The sequence below is a fragment of the Mytilus californianus genome, unplaced genomic scaffold, assembly GCF_021869535.1.
Source record: "Mytilus californianus isolate M0D057914Y unplaced genomic scaffold, xbMytCali1.0.p SCAF_1, whole genome shotgun sequence".
In the NCBI taxonomy this organism is placed as follows: domain Eukaryota; kingdom Metazoa; phylum Mollusca; class Bivalvia; order Mytilida; family Mytilidae; genus Mytilus; species Mytilus californianus.
The window spans coordinates 135,232,942-135,249,289 of NW_026262581.1; the positions used below are offsets into that span (position 1 = coordinate 135,232,942).

Genomic DNA, 16,348 nt, shown 5'->3' on the forward strand with positions numbered 1-16,348 from the left:
ACAACAAAATTATAGCTTATAAATTTTGATAAATGAAAATCTGTTGATATCAATGAAAATTATATTGATCAATGTACCATGAAATGTGAAGGTCAGATAATCCTAAAATCAATCTGAAAACCTAGTTTTTTATATGGTCAGTGAATTTCTTAAAGTAAAGTTAATGTAGTGGACTTACCACTACATAGTTCCATCAATAAGAGATATTCAGCCTGCCCATGTCCTGATTCCTCCTTACCAATAGATGCAGCTGCTATGAACTGTACAATGTTACTGTGACCTGTTAACTTTTTCTAGGCAGTGGTTAAGGAACCATAAATAATATATACATAATCTTGGTACAAATACATTTCAAATTTTATGATAAATGGAAAATTTAGTTTTTTTAATGTTATGACTTATTCTAGTATATCTAATTTTCAAAAATTCTACTACAGGTTAATTGAACCTTATTACTTGGTTATTTTCTTGTCCCTAGCCAGAAACCTTTGCAGTCTTAACTAAAAGCTTTTGACAGACATACTCAAGAAGCCAATTATATGAAACATGACATCTAACCAATGAGTATGTATTCTTCCTGTACTACCAGGATAATCAATTCTATCTATAACATGTATAGTAATGGATACCATGAACCTAATCTCTTCCAACACTGCTTTGTTCTTTTCTTCATCGTTGGCTAATAACCTCTGAAAACATATTCAAAATAAAATGCTCCGCTGGGCGCAGCTTGATACGACCACAGAGGTTGAACCCTGAACAGTTGGGGCAAGTATGGACACAACATTCAAGCTTGATACAGCACTGAATTTGGATTGTAATTAAATAATTGACACAGCATAGGTTTCTGACACAGAATGAATGTGGTCTAAGAACTTAAAACAATTTAATTTACCTATTCAAACCATATCATTATTATTTGCTTTTATATATAAATCAGAAATAACAAATTTAAAATGGAAAATTTTAAAGAGAAAAAAGGAAAAAAAAATCCCCCCCCCCCAATTTTTTGAACCCCCTTATGATTCATCATCCCCAAACTCAATCCCAGCCTTCCCTTTGTGGTATGGTACCTTGCAGTACAATTTCAGAGAGATCCATACACTTGAACACAAGTTATTGTCTGGAAACTAGAAAAATGCTTGTTTTTTGGCCCCAAATTCCTAAACGTTTAGGGCAATTACCCCAAACTCAAACCCAGCTTTCCCTTTGTGATATGGAACCTTGTAGTACAATTTCATAAAGATCCATACACTTACACACAAGTTATTGTCCTGAAACTAGAAAAATGCTTGTTTTTTTGCCCCTTTTTGGCCCCTTATTCCTAAAATTTTGAGGCAATTACCCCCAAAATCAATCCCAGCCTTCCCTTTGTGGTATGGTACCTTGCAGTACAATTTCAGAGAGATCCATACACTTGAACACAAGTTATAGTCTGGAAACTAGAAAAATGCTTATTTTTTTCCCCTTTTTGGCCCCTTATCCCTAAACGTTTTGGGCAATTACCCCCAAACTCAATTCCAGCTTTCCCTTTGTGATATGGAACCTTGTAGTACAATTTCATAAAGATCCATACACTTACACACAAGTAATTGTCATGAAACTAGAAAAATGCTCGTTTTTTGCCCCTTTTTTGGCCCCTAATTCCTAAAATTTGGAGGCAATTACCCCCAAAATCAATCCCAGCATTCCCTTTGTGATATGGAACTGTGTGGTACAATGTCAGAGAGATCCATACACTAACACACAAGTTATGTCTGGAAGTTACAAAAATGCTTATTTTTGGCCCCTAATTCCTTAACTGTTGGTACCATAACCCCCAAAATCAATCCCAACCTTCCTTTTGTGGTATTGAACCTTATGGTAAAATTTCATAGAGATCCATTCACTTTAACTAAAGTTAGAGTGTGAAAACCAATGTGTCTTCAGACGACGACGCCAACGTCATACCAATATATGACCACAATTTTTTTTTGCGGTCGTATAATAATATAAATAATATATCTTAATGTCACAATAATCTTTTTTGCAAATGATGGTATTTAAATTAGCTTCGAACACCCAAGCACACTCCTGAAATTCAATTATTTTTTTTGGAAAGAATGCAAAGGCTCATGATCTATTATTCTAGTGTTAATATGGCTTTACAATGTCACCTACCAGAACACTACCTAGTGTTCATGGAACATAAGGAGTCCAATTTTAAATATGACAATTAATTTTTATGTCCCATTGATTCAGTGGTAGAATTGATATTTTGCATCTACAATGTATATAATTCTGGTTCATTAATATATTTAAATCTCATATCTTAAATTTTCTTTTTCCATGAAACACTATTGTGATACTAAGGTAATGTAAAGTACTTTCTATGATGCAACATGACTAGTGCTACCTGCCATGATACTTATTTTGATTGATTGTTTATTGGTGTTTGACACCACTTTCAGTACTACTGGCTATATCCTGGCAATCAGTTTTAATTGGTGAAGGGAGCTGGATTCCCTTGAGAGAACCACTGACCTTCTGCATGAAAACTGACAATCCTAGTCAATTAAAATTGGGAGTCGAATGCATCTGCCACATGCAGGGTTCTAACTCACAACGTCAATGTTGACAGGCTAGCAATACAGCAGATGAAGTACTTAAACCACATGGCCTCCGAGACCCCACTTATCTTGATGTCAGAAGACAAGATCTAATCGGACATACACGTCTGAAGTGTTTACCTTGAGAGCAAAATCCTTTCCACTTGTAGTGTCTTGAGCAATGTATACAAAGGCAAATCCACCTGTAATAAACAGACATGTAGGTTATACAACACATGAAGTTTAACTGTAACCAATTATCCCTTTGCCCACATTACATATTAAAATTTTTTAATAACACTCATAACTAGGGTTAAATATATGGTATAGAGGAGCTACAACTCCTGCAAAAACTAAAAGACAATTTACACCACATGAACTGATATCCTACCAAAAATGAAGCTATACATGAAGTAATCAAAGGTCATACATGATACCATCATCCCCTTATACAGTCCATGATTTCCCTAGCGGAAAAAAATCATGTTAAAAGTATATATATATGCACAATGGCATTATTTGGTTATGATTCTGGTAAAGTTTCCATAAATTCTAATAAGAGGTGATTTTTATTTGGAAAAACAATTTGTGCCCTAAAAAAAATGCAACTGTTTTAAAGATATTTTAAATTTTGGTTTCAAAAAGTTTGATTTTTTGTATTTCAAAATTTTAGTCTTTGAGAGTAAAACTAGACATGCTAGAGGTTTTAAAGAGCTTGTGTCACCCACCTGGGCCTATATGAATCGTCAGGAAGGGAAACTCTCCAATAAATCGACAAGAAAATAATTCATGAGTTAAATATTATTTTTGTTGATCTTGTACATGTATTGCTGATAATTTTTTCCATCTACAAATTCTCTTTATCTACTATAGTTTTAGACCTAAACTTAAAAGTTAAAAAAAAATGGGTAAAGATCAGACATAGACTGGTGATTTTGGATATACCGACATATTTGCAGCTCTTGTATTGCTGATCATTTTTGCCTTTAAACTTTCTCTTTATCTTTAATAGTTCTCTTTTGGCCAGGTAAGCTAAAAAACTAGTATCCAAAATTCTCGATACCAGGTAAGTATTTCACATATAATCAATCTACATCAATTGAAATATGTCTACCAGACTTATGTTTGTAAAAATATTAATGCAGTTATTTATCAAATCTATTATGAAAATATTTATGGATTATAAAGTGTTTATAATAATGAGGATTGAAGAAAAGAACTCTATTATTCAAAGAATAAGTAAAGTCTCTATTTACAAATTATTATTCTGGTCCTGTCAGCAGTCAAGGGTATAACTTAAATAAGTTATTAGAGAAAAATAACATACATTTGTTATTGAGGGCTAAAAAATCAAAAATCTGTGATAACATATGTATGTTACATGTTTCAAAGGGGCATTATACATCCTTTATTTTGTTAAATTGTGTACTAGTTCTATTGATATTATAATTGTCTTTATGCATATTAAACTTTAGAAAGATATAACAGCCCATAGTTTGCCAATCATGCATAACACACCCATGTTATTACAGAAAAAATATTTCTGTAATAACTAATGGGTGTTATTACAGCTTCTCTACATCTTTTCAAAGCCTTTTCTCCTACATATATCACAATGTATTTTAATTTATTGTAATACATAATGATAAGAGCATGTAATGAGGTTCTGCGCAAGCTTCCTAGTCATTCCCAAGTGTCTCATGTAATAAGTTCAATGCCTGTAATAACTAAGCCTTGTTATTACAGCTAAGTTATCACTTAAAAGCCTTGTCTCATTGATTTACCATGGTTGATCAAAAATGTATTAATTGAATAGGAAAATTATTTTTCTAGGTTATGTATTAAGTTACTGCGCAAGTTTCAAGAATTCCCAAATGCCCACTGAAAATAAAAATATTTATGGTACATTTAACTGATAACAAACATATGTTACTACAGATTAAGAGAAAGTATCCGTAATAACACATGTATGTTATTTTTCTTTAATAACTTATTCAAGTTACACCCTTGACTGGTCAGGTGTTACTGCTATAACAATGAATACGAGAAAAAAAAAGCCAAAATATTTGTTGTTCATCAAAGCTGTCAAAAAACTTAATACATATAAGAAATAAAATTTGACATGATTCCTCCTTGAATTATATAGAGAATGTCTTTCAATAATATCAATGATTCCAATGTCTAAGTTACAGAATCAACCAATCAAATGATGCATAATTGCCAAATGTTAAGGTTATTGATCTCTGCAGTGGTAACAACAGATTTCTGGTGTATTGATCAATACTACACCACACTGACATCCAGGAATCAATAGTAGCATTAATACTTTCTAAAAAAGTCATTAATACCATAAAGCTCGGCTGGTATTGTTGTATCAGTATTTGGTACATCAAGATATTGCAAGACATTGACCCAACTACACAAGAAAACCAAGAAAGACATATAGAGTATGTTGTAAATATTATAACTGGGGTATCCTTAATTTGTTTAAATCAAAGTAAACCTTGAGACTCATGTCCACTTCTTACCAAAGCAAGGTTCTCACTAGGGTATTTAGGGTGAGTCCTGGGGCTCATTACTTTTTTGAAAAGTTGAGTTCAAGCTTATTCTCATGAATCAATAGTACAGTAACCCAAATATTTCTCATCTGAACTGTTTTAATTGTCTGCTTTGGCTTCCATGAATGGAATGATATAACAGAGAATGGAATTAAAACACTGATTAGTCCGGTTAAAAGTACCGTACATACATTTGTAACGTCCTACTCCTTAGGTCTTTGGTGGATATATGTCTCAATGGTAACCATACCAAAATTCTTATATTTATGTAAATATGAAAGAATCATCTTGTAGGGGCTGAAAATTTCAGTTTGACAACACAAAAAAATCACAAAGGATTCCATGGAACCCTGTGTCTCGCCTTCTATTGCTGCTGGCGGAGTACAAATGTTATGTTGAGTGACAAATAATGTGTGAAAAACTAAGAACATTTATCAGAAAAATAGAATTTTTGTTTTAAATATTGACTTTTTTTTTTCTTCGGATGCTAGTATAATATTTTTTAAATCCTATTTTGAATCACCTGAACTTGGCAACCACTATACTGGTATAATTTCAACAATATTTGTATAACTGTACAAGTATTGTAAAAAAGAAGAGAGAATAAATGGTAGAAGGTTCATTTTTTGTCTATATACATGTACATGTACCCTTAAAAACCTCCAACAATATGGTGGCAATAAATCTTCTTTCTGGTTTTCTTTTTTTATAGATTTTTCATATAATTTCCCCACAATTATTTGTTCATAATAACATCAAAAAGGAGCAAACTTAACTATTTCCAACAAATTCATATATATTTGATTGTTAAAAGTATTACTAAGAAAACATCTTTGAAGCATGTATTTTGGTGTTTTTTTTAATTTTAGTTTCTATCATATGTTTTTTAGTGTGACGTCCATTTTCACTGAACTACATGTAGTACATGTACACATTTTTGTTTAGAGGCCAGCTGAAGCCCGCCTCTTGGTGCAGGATTTTCTTGCTGTGTTGAAGACCCAATGGTAGCCTTGGGCTGTTTTCTGCTCTTTGGTCAGGTTTTTGTCTCTTTGACACATTACCCGTTTCCATTCTCTATTTTATTTATACATAGATGCACAACATTTAGAAGAGAAAACTTCAATAGGACATATTTTTAGCAATTCAAGAATTACTACCTTACCCTTTCATTGACCAATTAGTACAATAAATATAATATACTTCAAAATTATAGGCCACTCTATCATTGTAGACATGAAGAGGAATTAAAATCTTATAGGATTGTAAGTATCACTTTGGATTTCATGACTAGTATGTGGATTCCTGCTGCAGATGGTTAAATTTTCTGTGCAGTTGAACAGTTTGATATGATAAAACAAATGGCAATTTGGTCAGAATTTTGAATGGACTGCAATAGGTGAAAAACAACACTTACAATCAGGTCACAGTAAATGTTTGTAAAGAATTAGAGAGAACTGTGAGATATAAATAGGGAATTTTTACTTGCTGAAGTTGCAAATAAAGGGGCCTTTCAGTGTTTTCCATTTTGTGAAAAATTAACCACACTTTGTACTCTGAAAATTTAACCACATCTGTGAAAATGTCTCAGCTTTGAACATACTGAAAGGAGCTTATAAACTTTTTTTTGTGAGTCATTTAAATAAAGTTTATTGACAATTGAAGATGTTTTGCCTCAATTGAGACTTTCAAACATAATTCCCTCTTTTATTTTTTTGTTTTGTAAATCTCATCTCTGTGTGTTCTCCTTACAATGCATTTAAATCTATTAAATAAAATTATTGTTGTCCAATCTAAAAAAAAAAAAAATGATTTTGACATCGTGAAAAGGACAACCACCACAGGGAAGAATACATAATAAACTAATTTACCTAAAGTAAACTTCTAAAAAACAGGTACATGCATGTACATGTAATGCCACAGTTGACTTCTTTGACAATAAACTGTTTATTAAAGAAAAACCCAAACAGTTGTAAGATTAAATCATTTGACCCACTATTCAACAGATCCATACTGTAAAAAATTCAGAAATTATTGCGAGGTTTTTATTATTGCAAATAATCATCTGAGTGAGTATCGCAATAATAAGAACTAGCATACTGATATCCGATACATATATCTGTATGCAAAGTTTCCAGAAATCGCAATTATTAATCTCGCATTTATGTCAATTCTTCAAAAAACGCAATAATAAATGCACGCAATAATTTCTGAATTTACAGTACCTTGCATAATTGTCCTGCCCTTTGCTCATATCACCCTGTTCAGGTGCTCAGTAATTCTTGTATCACAGCTTTGGGACAGGAGCAGAACTTAAATATCAACAATGTCTGAGTAAAAGTTATCAGCGACATCACAATGTGTGACAAGATGTTATCAAGCTTACTTTCATCAATTGAAAAACTGTCTGACGTGCCTCCTGTTTGAGATCATACAGCATTAAAAAAAAAAATTTCCCTTGTGAACATCACAAGGACCATAAGAGCAATGGTTCTGCAGCTACTAAAAAGTGTGATGGTAAGTAAAACTAAAATGCACCAATAACCTTTGGGAACTCACCAGGTAGAACCTGTCTCAAATTACATACATTATATATGTCAATGTATGTCTCTAATATTTGTACATCAATTGTAAAAAAATAACAGTCCAAAAAAAACAAAAAAATCCATAACAATATCAATATACTAATGAACTCAAAATTGTTAACTTTTTTTTAACAGTTGCTCTTGCTTATTACCCTGTTCCTGTTCTGTTGATGGGTGCTGCCATGTTGTAAGTCATACAATTTCCCGAAATTTGTATATCTGATTACCAAAAAGAATAATGACAATAATATGAGGACGAATAATCTGACTTGTGTCTTGCTGGAGTACGTAATAAAATGAATCGTGCAATACAAGGTACCATTTTCAAGATAGCATACAAAATGAGTAGGGAAATTCACTTGATCAGGCAGATTTTTGTATCCTTACATGTTATCTAATGTAAAAAGAATAATGATAAATGTGATGTGGTATTTTCATCGCTTAAGGTATAAATTTTTATACTTTTAATAAAATAAAACTTTCTTATGAAAAAACGTTACCTAAAGCAGATAGTGTTTCTTTATTTACATTGAAAAGGATTTCATAATTAAGCTCCTAACAACATGACCAACATTGGATACATTTCCTTATTTCAGTTACTTTTTCAACAGAAATTATGCTAGGCATAAATTGTTTTGCAATTAATTGGTAAAGAGTTATGAATTGTCAAGCCTTCAATCATAAAGCCAATGATGAAGGGTATTTCAAAAGTTACCCATGGTTTTTAACATTATAATGATTTTAACAGTTGCACTTGCACATTACCCTGTTCCTGTTCTGTTGATGGCTGCTGCCATGTTGTAAGCCATATGATTTCCCACCCAAATTTGAATATCTGATAACCAAAAAGAATACTGACTACAATACAATGAAGATCGGTATCAAATTCATAATATTCATGATAAGGACTTCATCCTCTTACACAGGTCAACACATGCCTCATATTAAAAGACCAGTTCAAGTAGGGAGGACTTCGTCATTGTCAAATAATTCCTTGATTCAGGGTGATTGACTTACAAGTACTTGTATAACTTATTTTCAATTCTAATTTGACGTTCTTCTTTTGCTTTAAAAACAAAGCCATGTTCTAATTCGAATAAAACATGGGCTGCATGTGATTGACGTCACAATTGAAATTGCAATGTCAGTTGTATTTCAAACAATGCTGGAGATCGAATTGGACATTTGTGTTGGGGTTGCTCACTAGGAAATTAAATAAAATCATTCTAAAAGTTTAGTTTACATGTACCTGTTCATTTTTTTATCATGAAACGGTTGATTTTCTATATCGTTTAGGCTTCGTCAAATCAAAATGGCTGCCTTTCCGACGTGTATTATAGGTCCGCATCAAGAGGAATTAGGGTCCGTTCGCCCAAAATCATGTTCACTCCCATTCACGGTTGCCCCCTTTCCTGTTTGCACCCCACACGTTCGCACCCTGGGTCCATTCCCTCCTTTTAATTGGTTTTGTGTTGAATAAAATTTTAATTGTGTTTAAGTTAGTGTATTGCTATAAACATGATAAATAAGTTATTCTTATTGTTTCAAATTAAAGTGACATACTAAAAAAGTAAACAGGTTTCCATTAGTGTTTTATTGTTTATCAATTATTTTGACGAAATTAATCATGAATAAGAAAATTTCATGAAGATTAAGGCAAAGTTTATTCATCAAAGACTTGTAAAGGAAAGGCAAAAAGAAACCAAATCTTCAATAAGTTTACTCATACCAAGCACACCAAGCAGCTGAAGCTAACTTCATGCAGTATTTAAATTTTGTACATCAAAGCTAGTTATAACAACAATTATGATTTTCATACACAGAACAATTATATCGAATTTGGCTTTGTAACTACCAATTAACAGTAAACATACATAATTGGCATTTAATAATTAATCATCAAATCACAAAAAAAAAACTCATTAAAAAATTCCAGAATTTTTAAAGAATTTAAATATTTTGATAAAAACATCTAGAAAATATTTAATAATTCAACCAGTATTTGTATAAAAATAGGGTGCAAAAAACCCTGGGGGAAACGTGTGGGGTGCTAACGTGTGTTCGGAGCGCACAGACGCGATAACGCTTCAAAGGATAAAAATTCTAAATTTTCCTATTAGAATTGAAATAATTCTATTATGCCATGCTCTATGCTCATTTTAACATGGGAAGGCATTATATATGTCAACATTTTACACCTTGCTAACGCTCCGTATAAAGATATTGACAAATGCCTACCCATGTTAAAAATAATAAAATCTTCTTTCTTCTTCCTGGTACGGGAAAGACTCTGGTGCCGGAGTGTGGAATATCCCGGAATTGTGGCGCTATGTACATGCAAATGGATGTCGAAAATTTTGTTATAATAAGATAAAAATATTTGCCACAATTCAATTACAATTTATAATAACATTAGTTGTAGCTTAATGTTAAACATATTCACATTATGTACAGTGGCTTAAATACACTAATTAATTAGCCAGGCTAGAACCTCCAAATGTTAAGGTGGAGATACCACCTTTGAAGGATTCTAGGGAGGGTGACATGCAAATTGTTTCTGGGAGATCGTTCCAGACAGCAATAGTACTTGGGGAAAAAAGATGATTTAAAAAAGTCTTTATTTGTATATATATGTCGAAATTTATGTAGGCCTCTAGTTCGCCTGTCAGATTGTGTCAGGACGTCATTAGTGACTTCGACCAACCCCCCAATTAATCTTATAAATCAAGACAAGCTTAGCTTTTGTTCTACGGGATTGCAAGTTTTCCCATTTTAGTTTGTTTAACATACCAGTGACAGCACCTGGTGATCTATCGTTATAGTCATTAAAAACATATCTTGCTGCCTTACGCTGTATCTGCTCAATTTTGTTTATTTGGCTTTGTTTGTACGGATCCCAAACTGGTGAGGAGTTCTCGATGGTCGGACGCACTAGTGATGTGTACGTAAAGTTTTTAACCTTATGCGTACAATTTTTCATGTTTCTACGTAAAAATCCTAGTGTTTTATATGCCTTTGAAGTTATATTATTAATATGGGCCCCCAATCAAGATCATTGCTTATTGTAACTCCTAGATACTTGCTGTCTTTGACAGATTCAAGTACATGGTTATGTAATTGATATTGAAATAAATTAGTTTTCAACTTTTTAGAAATATTTATGACATAGTATTTTTCAGGATTAAATTTCATTTGCCATTCAGATTCCCAAATTTCAAGGCTTGATAGATTTTTTTGGAGTGCTTGAGACTCATTTATATTATTTGATGTTTCATAAAGTAAACAGTCGTCAGCAAAAAGACGAACCTTACAGGAGACATGCTCAGGTAGGTCGTTTATGAATAACAAGAATAAAGTTGGGCCTAATACTGTAACCTGAGGAACACCAGAGTCAACAGCTAATTTGGAAGATTGAACACGTTAAGCAGGACTTGCTGTTGCCTGTTTGACAAAAAATCTTTTATCCAAAGTAAGTTATTTTCCTGTATACCATAATAATTAAGCTTTGTTATTAACCTTTCATGGGGGACCTTATCAAAAGCTTTAGAAAAATCTAAAAGTATTGCATCAACTTGATTACCTTCTGCCAAGTATTTGGCTATGTCCTGGATGCTGATAACAAGTTGTGCTTCACAGGAACGTTTACTCCTAAAGCCATGTTGGCAATCATTTAAAATATTATTTAAATCTAAATGTTTTCTAATGTTACTTGTTAAGAAGTGTTCTAAAACCTTACAACATATAGCCGTTAAAGAAACCAGTCTATAGTTAATTGCATTATGCTTATCTCCCTTTTTAAAAATTGGCACAACATTTGCCTGTTCAGTCTTGAATCCAAACCCTACAGAGTGAAATTTTCATATCTTCTCTCAATTATAAAATGGTTAACTAAAGCTGTAAATCTGTCACCTGATGCTGATAAAGGGTCAGATAATAATACTTAACAAACAGATGTTTAAAACAAAAAACTGAGTTTGTAATAACAGTATAGATGATAATACACAATGTGTCCAGTTTCTGATATTACCATTCCAGAACAAGAACAATGAAATTAATTGAAATTTTGATTATTTTAACATTTTAATAACTACTCATGGAAATTAAATATTAAAAATGATGAAGGAAAGTTTGTGATGTTATAATTCCCTATACATTATTAAAAAAATTGAAATTTTTATTTGTCTTCTTATAATTTTTAATTTGTATTACATGTTTACATTTGTAATTAACTAAATATTCACATTTGTAAGACAAGACAAGACAAGACAAATACTTTATTAAAGTCTCACCACTTGTTACATATAAAATATACACTTTTTAAAACACAAGTTAACAACAAGAGCCACTCTATAAAGAGTTATGAGAGACTATAAAACAATTTTTCTTAAATTATAATACAAATACAAGTCAACTATCATGAGTATAAAATACATTTTCGCTTTATTAAAATTTCATAGCAGATTTTGGCAGTATAAAATACCATATTTTCATTTGTAAAAAGAAATATAAATTTTTCATTATCAGACATATGTAAAAAATTCTCATCAACAATACTAGCATGGTTAAAAATAACATTACGAATATCTGAATATACAGGACAGTTTAACAAAACATGTTTTTCATCTTCAACGTCATCACTACAGTTAAAACATAATCTATTTTCAATATCAATATTTTCATAACGACCAGTTTCAATTCTGATTGGTGCTACGCCACATCTAAATTTGGCTAAAGCACTCCTGTATCTACCTGGTATATTAAAAATCAAATAATTTTCTACACCATATACATTTTTAAACATTCTATATGTACGTAATTTATTTTTATCATCTGAAATAATTTTGTCATACCATTCTTCCTTAAATTTTTCAAAACATACATTTTCAATATTCTTAATTAAATCCTTGTTCAAAATATCACCATTGCACAAATATTCCATATCAAGTTCTTTAAACTTATTTTTTACTCTAAAATGCCAATTTTTTACTTTTTTACATGTGTTACCCCATATATACACTTTTTTATTTACTCTATTATCATTCATTTTATTAAATCGTGTCCAGTTTCTAAAAACACTAGTCCACTGTTTGATTTTGCACGGCATCCAGCCCATGTCACCATACAAAGACATATTAGGTGTGTATTTTCCTACACCCATGAAAAAACGCATGGCTCTATTTTTAATACTATTTATACATGAAAAATCACTTGTTCCCCATATAGAGGCACCATAATCTATTACAGACCATACAAGTGTATCAAATAATTTTGTAAATGTACAATATTGAAAACCACCGTTAGCTTTACATTTAGATATCAACAGACCCAACGATCTACTAGCGGCTTTAGCAACTGCTTTTGCCATATTATCATAGCTTAAATGCTCAGTAAACAATAAACCTATATATGTGTATTGGGAAACAATATCAATATTGTTACCATTAAACAAAAATGAAAAATTTGATCTAGATACAGACTGTGTTCTAAAATGTACTATTTTAGATTTTTCTAAATTGACAGTAAGGTCATTAGTACAACACCATATATTTAAAACATCTAATATTTTTTGTAAATCACCCTCACTCTCAGTGATAAAAACAAGATCATCTGCAGATAACAACATGTTAACTTTATGATTTTCAATGTCTATACCTATATTCAATTTCTTAACCTCATCAACAAGATCATTTATATAAATATTAAATAACAAAGGCGAAAGGATACACCCTTGTTTTAGACCACAATTTACATCAAACCAATCTGTCAAGTTACCATTTACTTTAACACAAGACTGTACATTGTTATAAAGAGAATAAAGTGACTTCAACATTTTAGAACTAATACCAATTGTTTTTAATTTACAAAATAATAAATTTCTATTTATCCAATCGTAAGCTTTTTTGAAGTCAATGAATGCCACATATGTTGATTGTTTACGAAGCTTTCTAGTTTCTATAATAGTAGACAGTGTACTTAAATGGTCGACAGTACTACGACCTTTTCTAAAACCGTTTTGTTCGTCACATAGGAAGTCAATATCATCAAGCTTATATGTTAGTCGTGAGTTCAATACTCCACAATACAGTTTGTAGGAAACTGGTGCCAAAGTTATACCACGATACGACAAGGGATCCCTCGGATCTGATGTTGAGCTTTTCGGAATAGGCGTTATAATCCCTTTTGACCACATTATTGGAACTTTACCAGAGTCAAAACAAATATTGAAAACTCTAGTTAGTGCATTTACATGTAACATAGTTTGGTTCTTGTACAATTCAACTGGTATTTTACTATTAATTCATTCATGCAATAATTACCACCAATTATCAAGAAAACTAAACATGTGGTATTCATCAACTAACAAACTTATAATTGGAGTGACAAATTTATTTGAAAATTTTGTGTTTTCTAAGTGGTGTTGGTGATAAGCTGATTTTCCATCCAACATCATTTTGATGCAAATTCTTGGGCATAGTTGTATGACTGTGTTTCCACTCTTCTGGGATTTTTTCCATCATTTATGGATTTTTGAAAAAAGAATACAAGGAAGGGGGATATCTCTTCTGAGAGTTTATTAAGGAAAATAGCAGGGATATTATCAGGCCCACTAGCTTTATGGGGGTTTATATTTTTAAGGAGTTTAATTATGCCATTGATATTAATGGTTATATCTGGCATGGTGGGGTAGGGACTTTTAGGTTTATGTGGCATTGAAGTTTTGTCTTCTTTAGTAAATGCACTTTTAAATTGTTCATTTAAAATATTTGATTGTGTTTGTGGATCACTATAAAGTAATCCATATTTACCTCTCAAAGGTGAGACTCCTGATGTTTCAGTCTTTTTCCCTTTTATATATTGCCAAAATGATTTTGGTTTTTCCTCCAGTTGTGGAATTATGATTTCTTCCATATATTTACTTTGGGCTTTCCTAATTTCTCTTTGAGCTGTTGCTTTAAGCTTTATGTATTTATCTTTGTGGATTTGTTTCCCAGTTTTTTTAGCTTAATTAAATGCTCGTCTTTGTTTTTTACATGAACTATCAATTTCTTTATTTGCCCAGGGATTTGTATATTTAGATTTTGTCATTTTACTTGGTATATTATCATTGATGATTTTAATTATTCCATCGGCATGGCATTGAAAATTATTTCTTAACTACAGCTTCAATTGTAAATTCACCCAACGTAGAGACAAAAGATGCGCCCAACAAGAAGATTTCTGACACTGCAATGCATGAAATTTGATTTCTCTTATCGTTTTTTTAAAGAAACGTACACTGTGCTCAAAGAGTGTTATGTTGATAAAGTTACCTTCTGCAATGACCCTTTTCACACGGAGTTTCTGATTTCCCAGCTCCACCATTTGACCAACAAAATCATTCTCAGCACCACCGGGACCACCACCACTTATTATCCCAAACGCCGACTTAAAAAAGTCTGTCATTTCTTATTACTTTATGATTTAGACTATCTGGACATTGTGACAGGCGTAGAGAGGTGACGTCAATTTGCCGGAAGTAACTCAATTTGCGATAATCATAAACAGCTAATGAAAGTATTCTCGTTCTACTGTATAGTGAGCAATTAGATATCAAATAGTCATTTGATTTTTAAATAAAGCCAAGAGTATCAATATAAATGATAAATGGAAAATGAAATGAGTTACGACTTTATGAGATGCCATATAACCACAAAACAACCAATTGAAGATTATACGGAAAAGAACACAAATTCTTTTCAGTTAATAAAAAATAAAGTTCTATACATACCAACAAAAAACTATTACGGGATAACTGTAGTATTTTTTTCTATCTATGAAGAAATAACCTCAAAAATGTGGTACTAGATATTATTTATGACGTCTTTACACTAAAGCCATTGGATGTTGGATGTGTACTAATTGATATTTTAGTCTTAGATGCATGATGATTTTTCTTTATTAGTCAGTGTTATTGGCTTTGAACTAACTGTCAGTAACTGGGTCATTATAAAAAAAAACATGCAAATATATTGTTATTTGGTCTTTTTTTAGTCACAGACATGAACATATATCAAAATAACACTTGTATATGTTAGATATGAATATTTTTTGATACACAACATACAGTTTACAGTATGAAATGTTATAAAAACATCCTTAATGTTTTCTGAAACCATTGGATATAGCCAGAATTAACTATTATTTTTTTCTATAGTACTGTGACCTTTCAGACCTGAAATAGGACTATTATTCATATTCTTTGTTATTAGGATTTATCCCTATTTATTGCATTTTGATATATACAAACATTTTTTAATGATTTGGAAAGTGTATGTTGGTTTTATAATAAAAATTTTCAACAAAAAGAAGAGTCTCATTCTTTTTAAGTCACTATAGTGTAACTAAAAGACAAATTGGTTTGGTAAGAGTTATCTTTCTCTAGATTTCAGCATTTACAATAGTTTCTCCCCTAGCAATGTTACCTGTAAGCATGTAATGCAGACGACAAAAAAAAATCTATGTTGGAAATTAGTGAAAAAATCTTAGAAGTAAGTACAAGCTGTATCGTAAATGAAATTAGTGTCCATGGTGTACCCCTAGAAAAATCATTTTCCGAAAGATTTCCTAAACTTTGATTTCT

General features: G+C 31.5%; 1 protein-coding gene across 1 annotated transcript in view; it reads right to left on the bottom strand.

Moving 5' to 3' along the window:
- The window catches only part of LOC127735639 (cyclin-G-associated kinase-like), a 50,577-nt gene extending 35,343 nt beyond the window's left edge, over positions 1 to 15,234 (bottom strand). Inside the window, exons 1-4 of the mRNA XM_052245875.1 lie at positions 15,039 to 15,234; positions 2,730 to 2,791; positions 630 to 689; positions 179 to 293 (exon numbers count right to left, since the gene is read on the bottom strand). Of these exons, the coding sequence (XP_052101835.1) occupies positions 179 to 293; positions 630 to 689; positions 2,730 to 2,791; positions 15,039 to 15,171 (370 nt within the window). The 5' untranslated portion in view covers positions 15,172 to 15,234. The remainder of the gene's footprint in view (positions 1 to 178; positions 294 to 629; positions 690 to 2,729; positions 2,792 to 15,038) is intronic.
- Between the last annotated feature and the right edge of the window lie 1,114 nt (positions 15,235 to 16,348).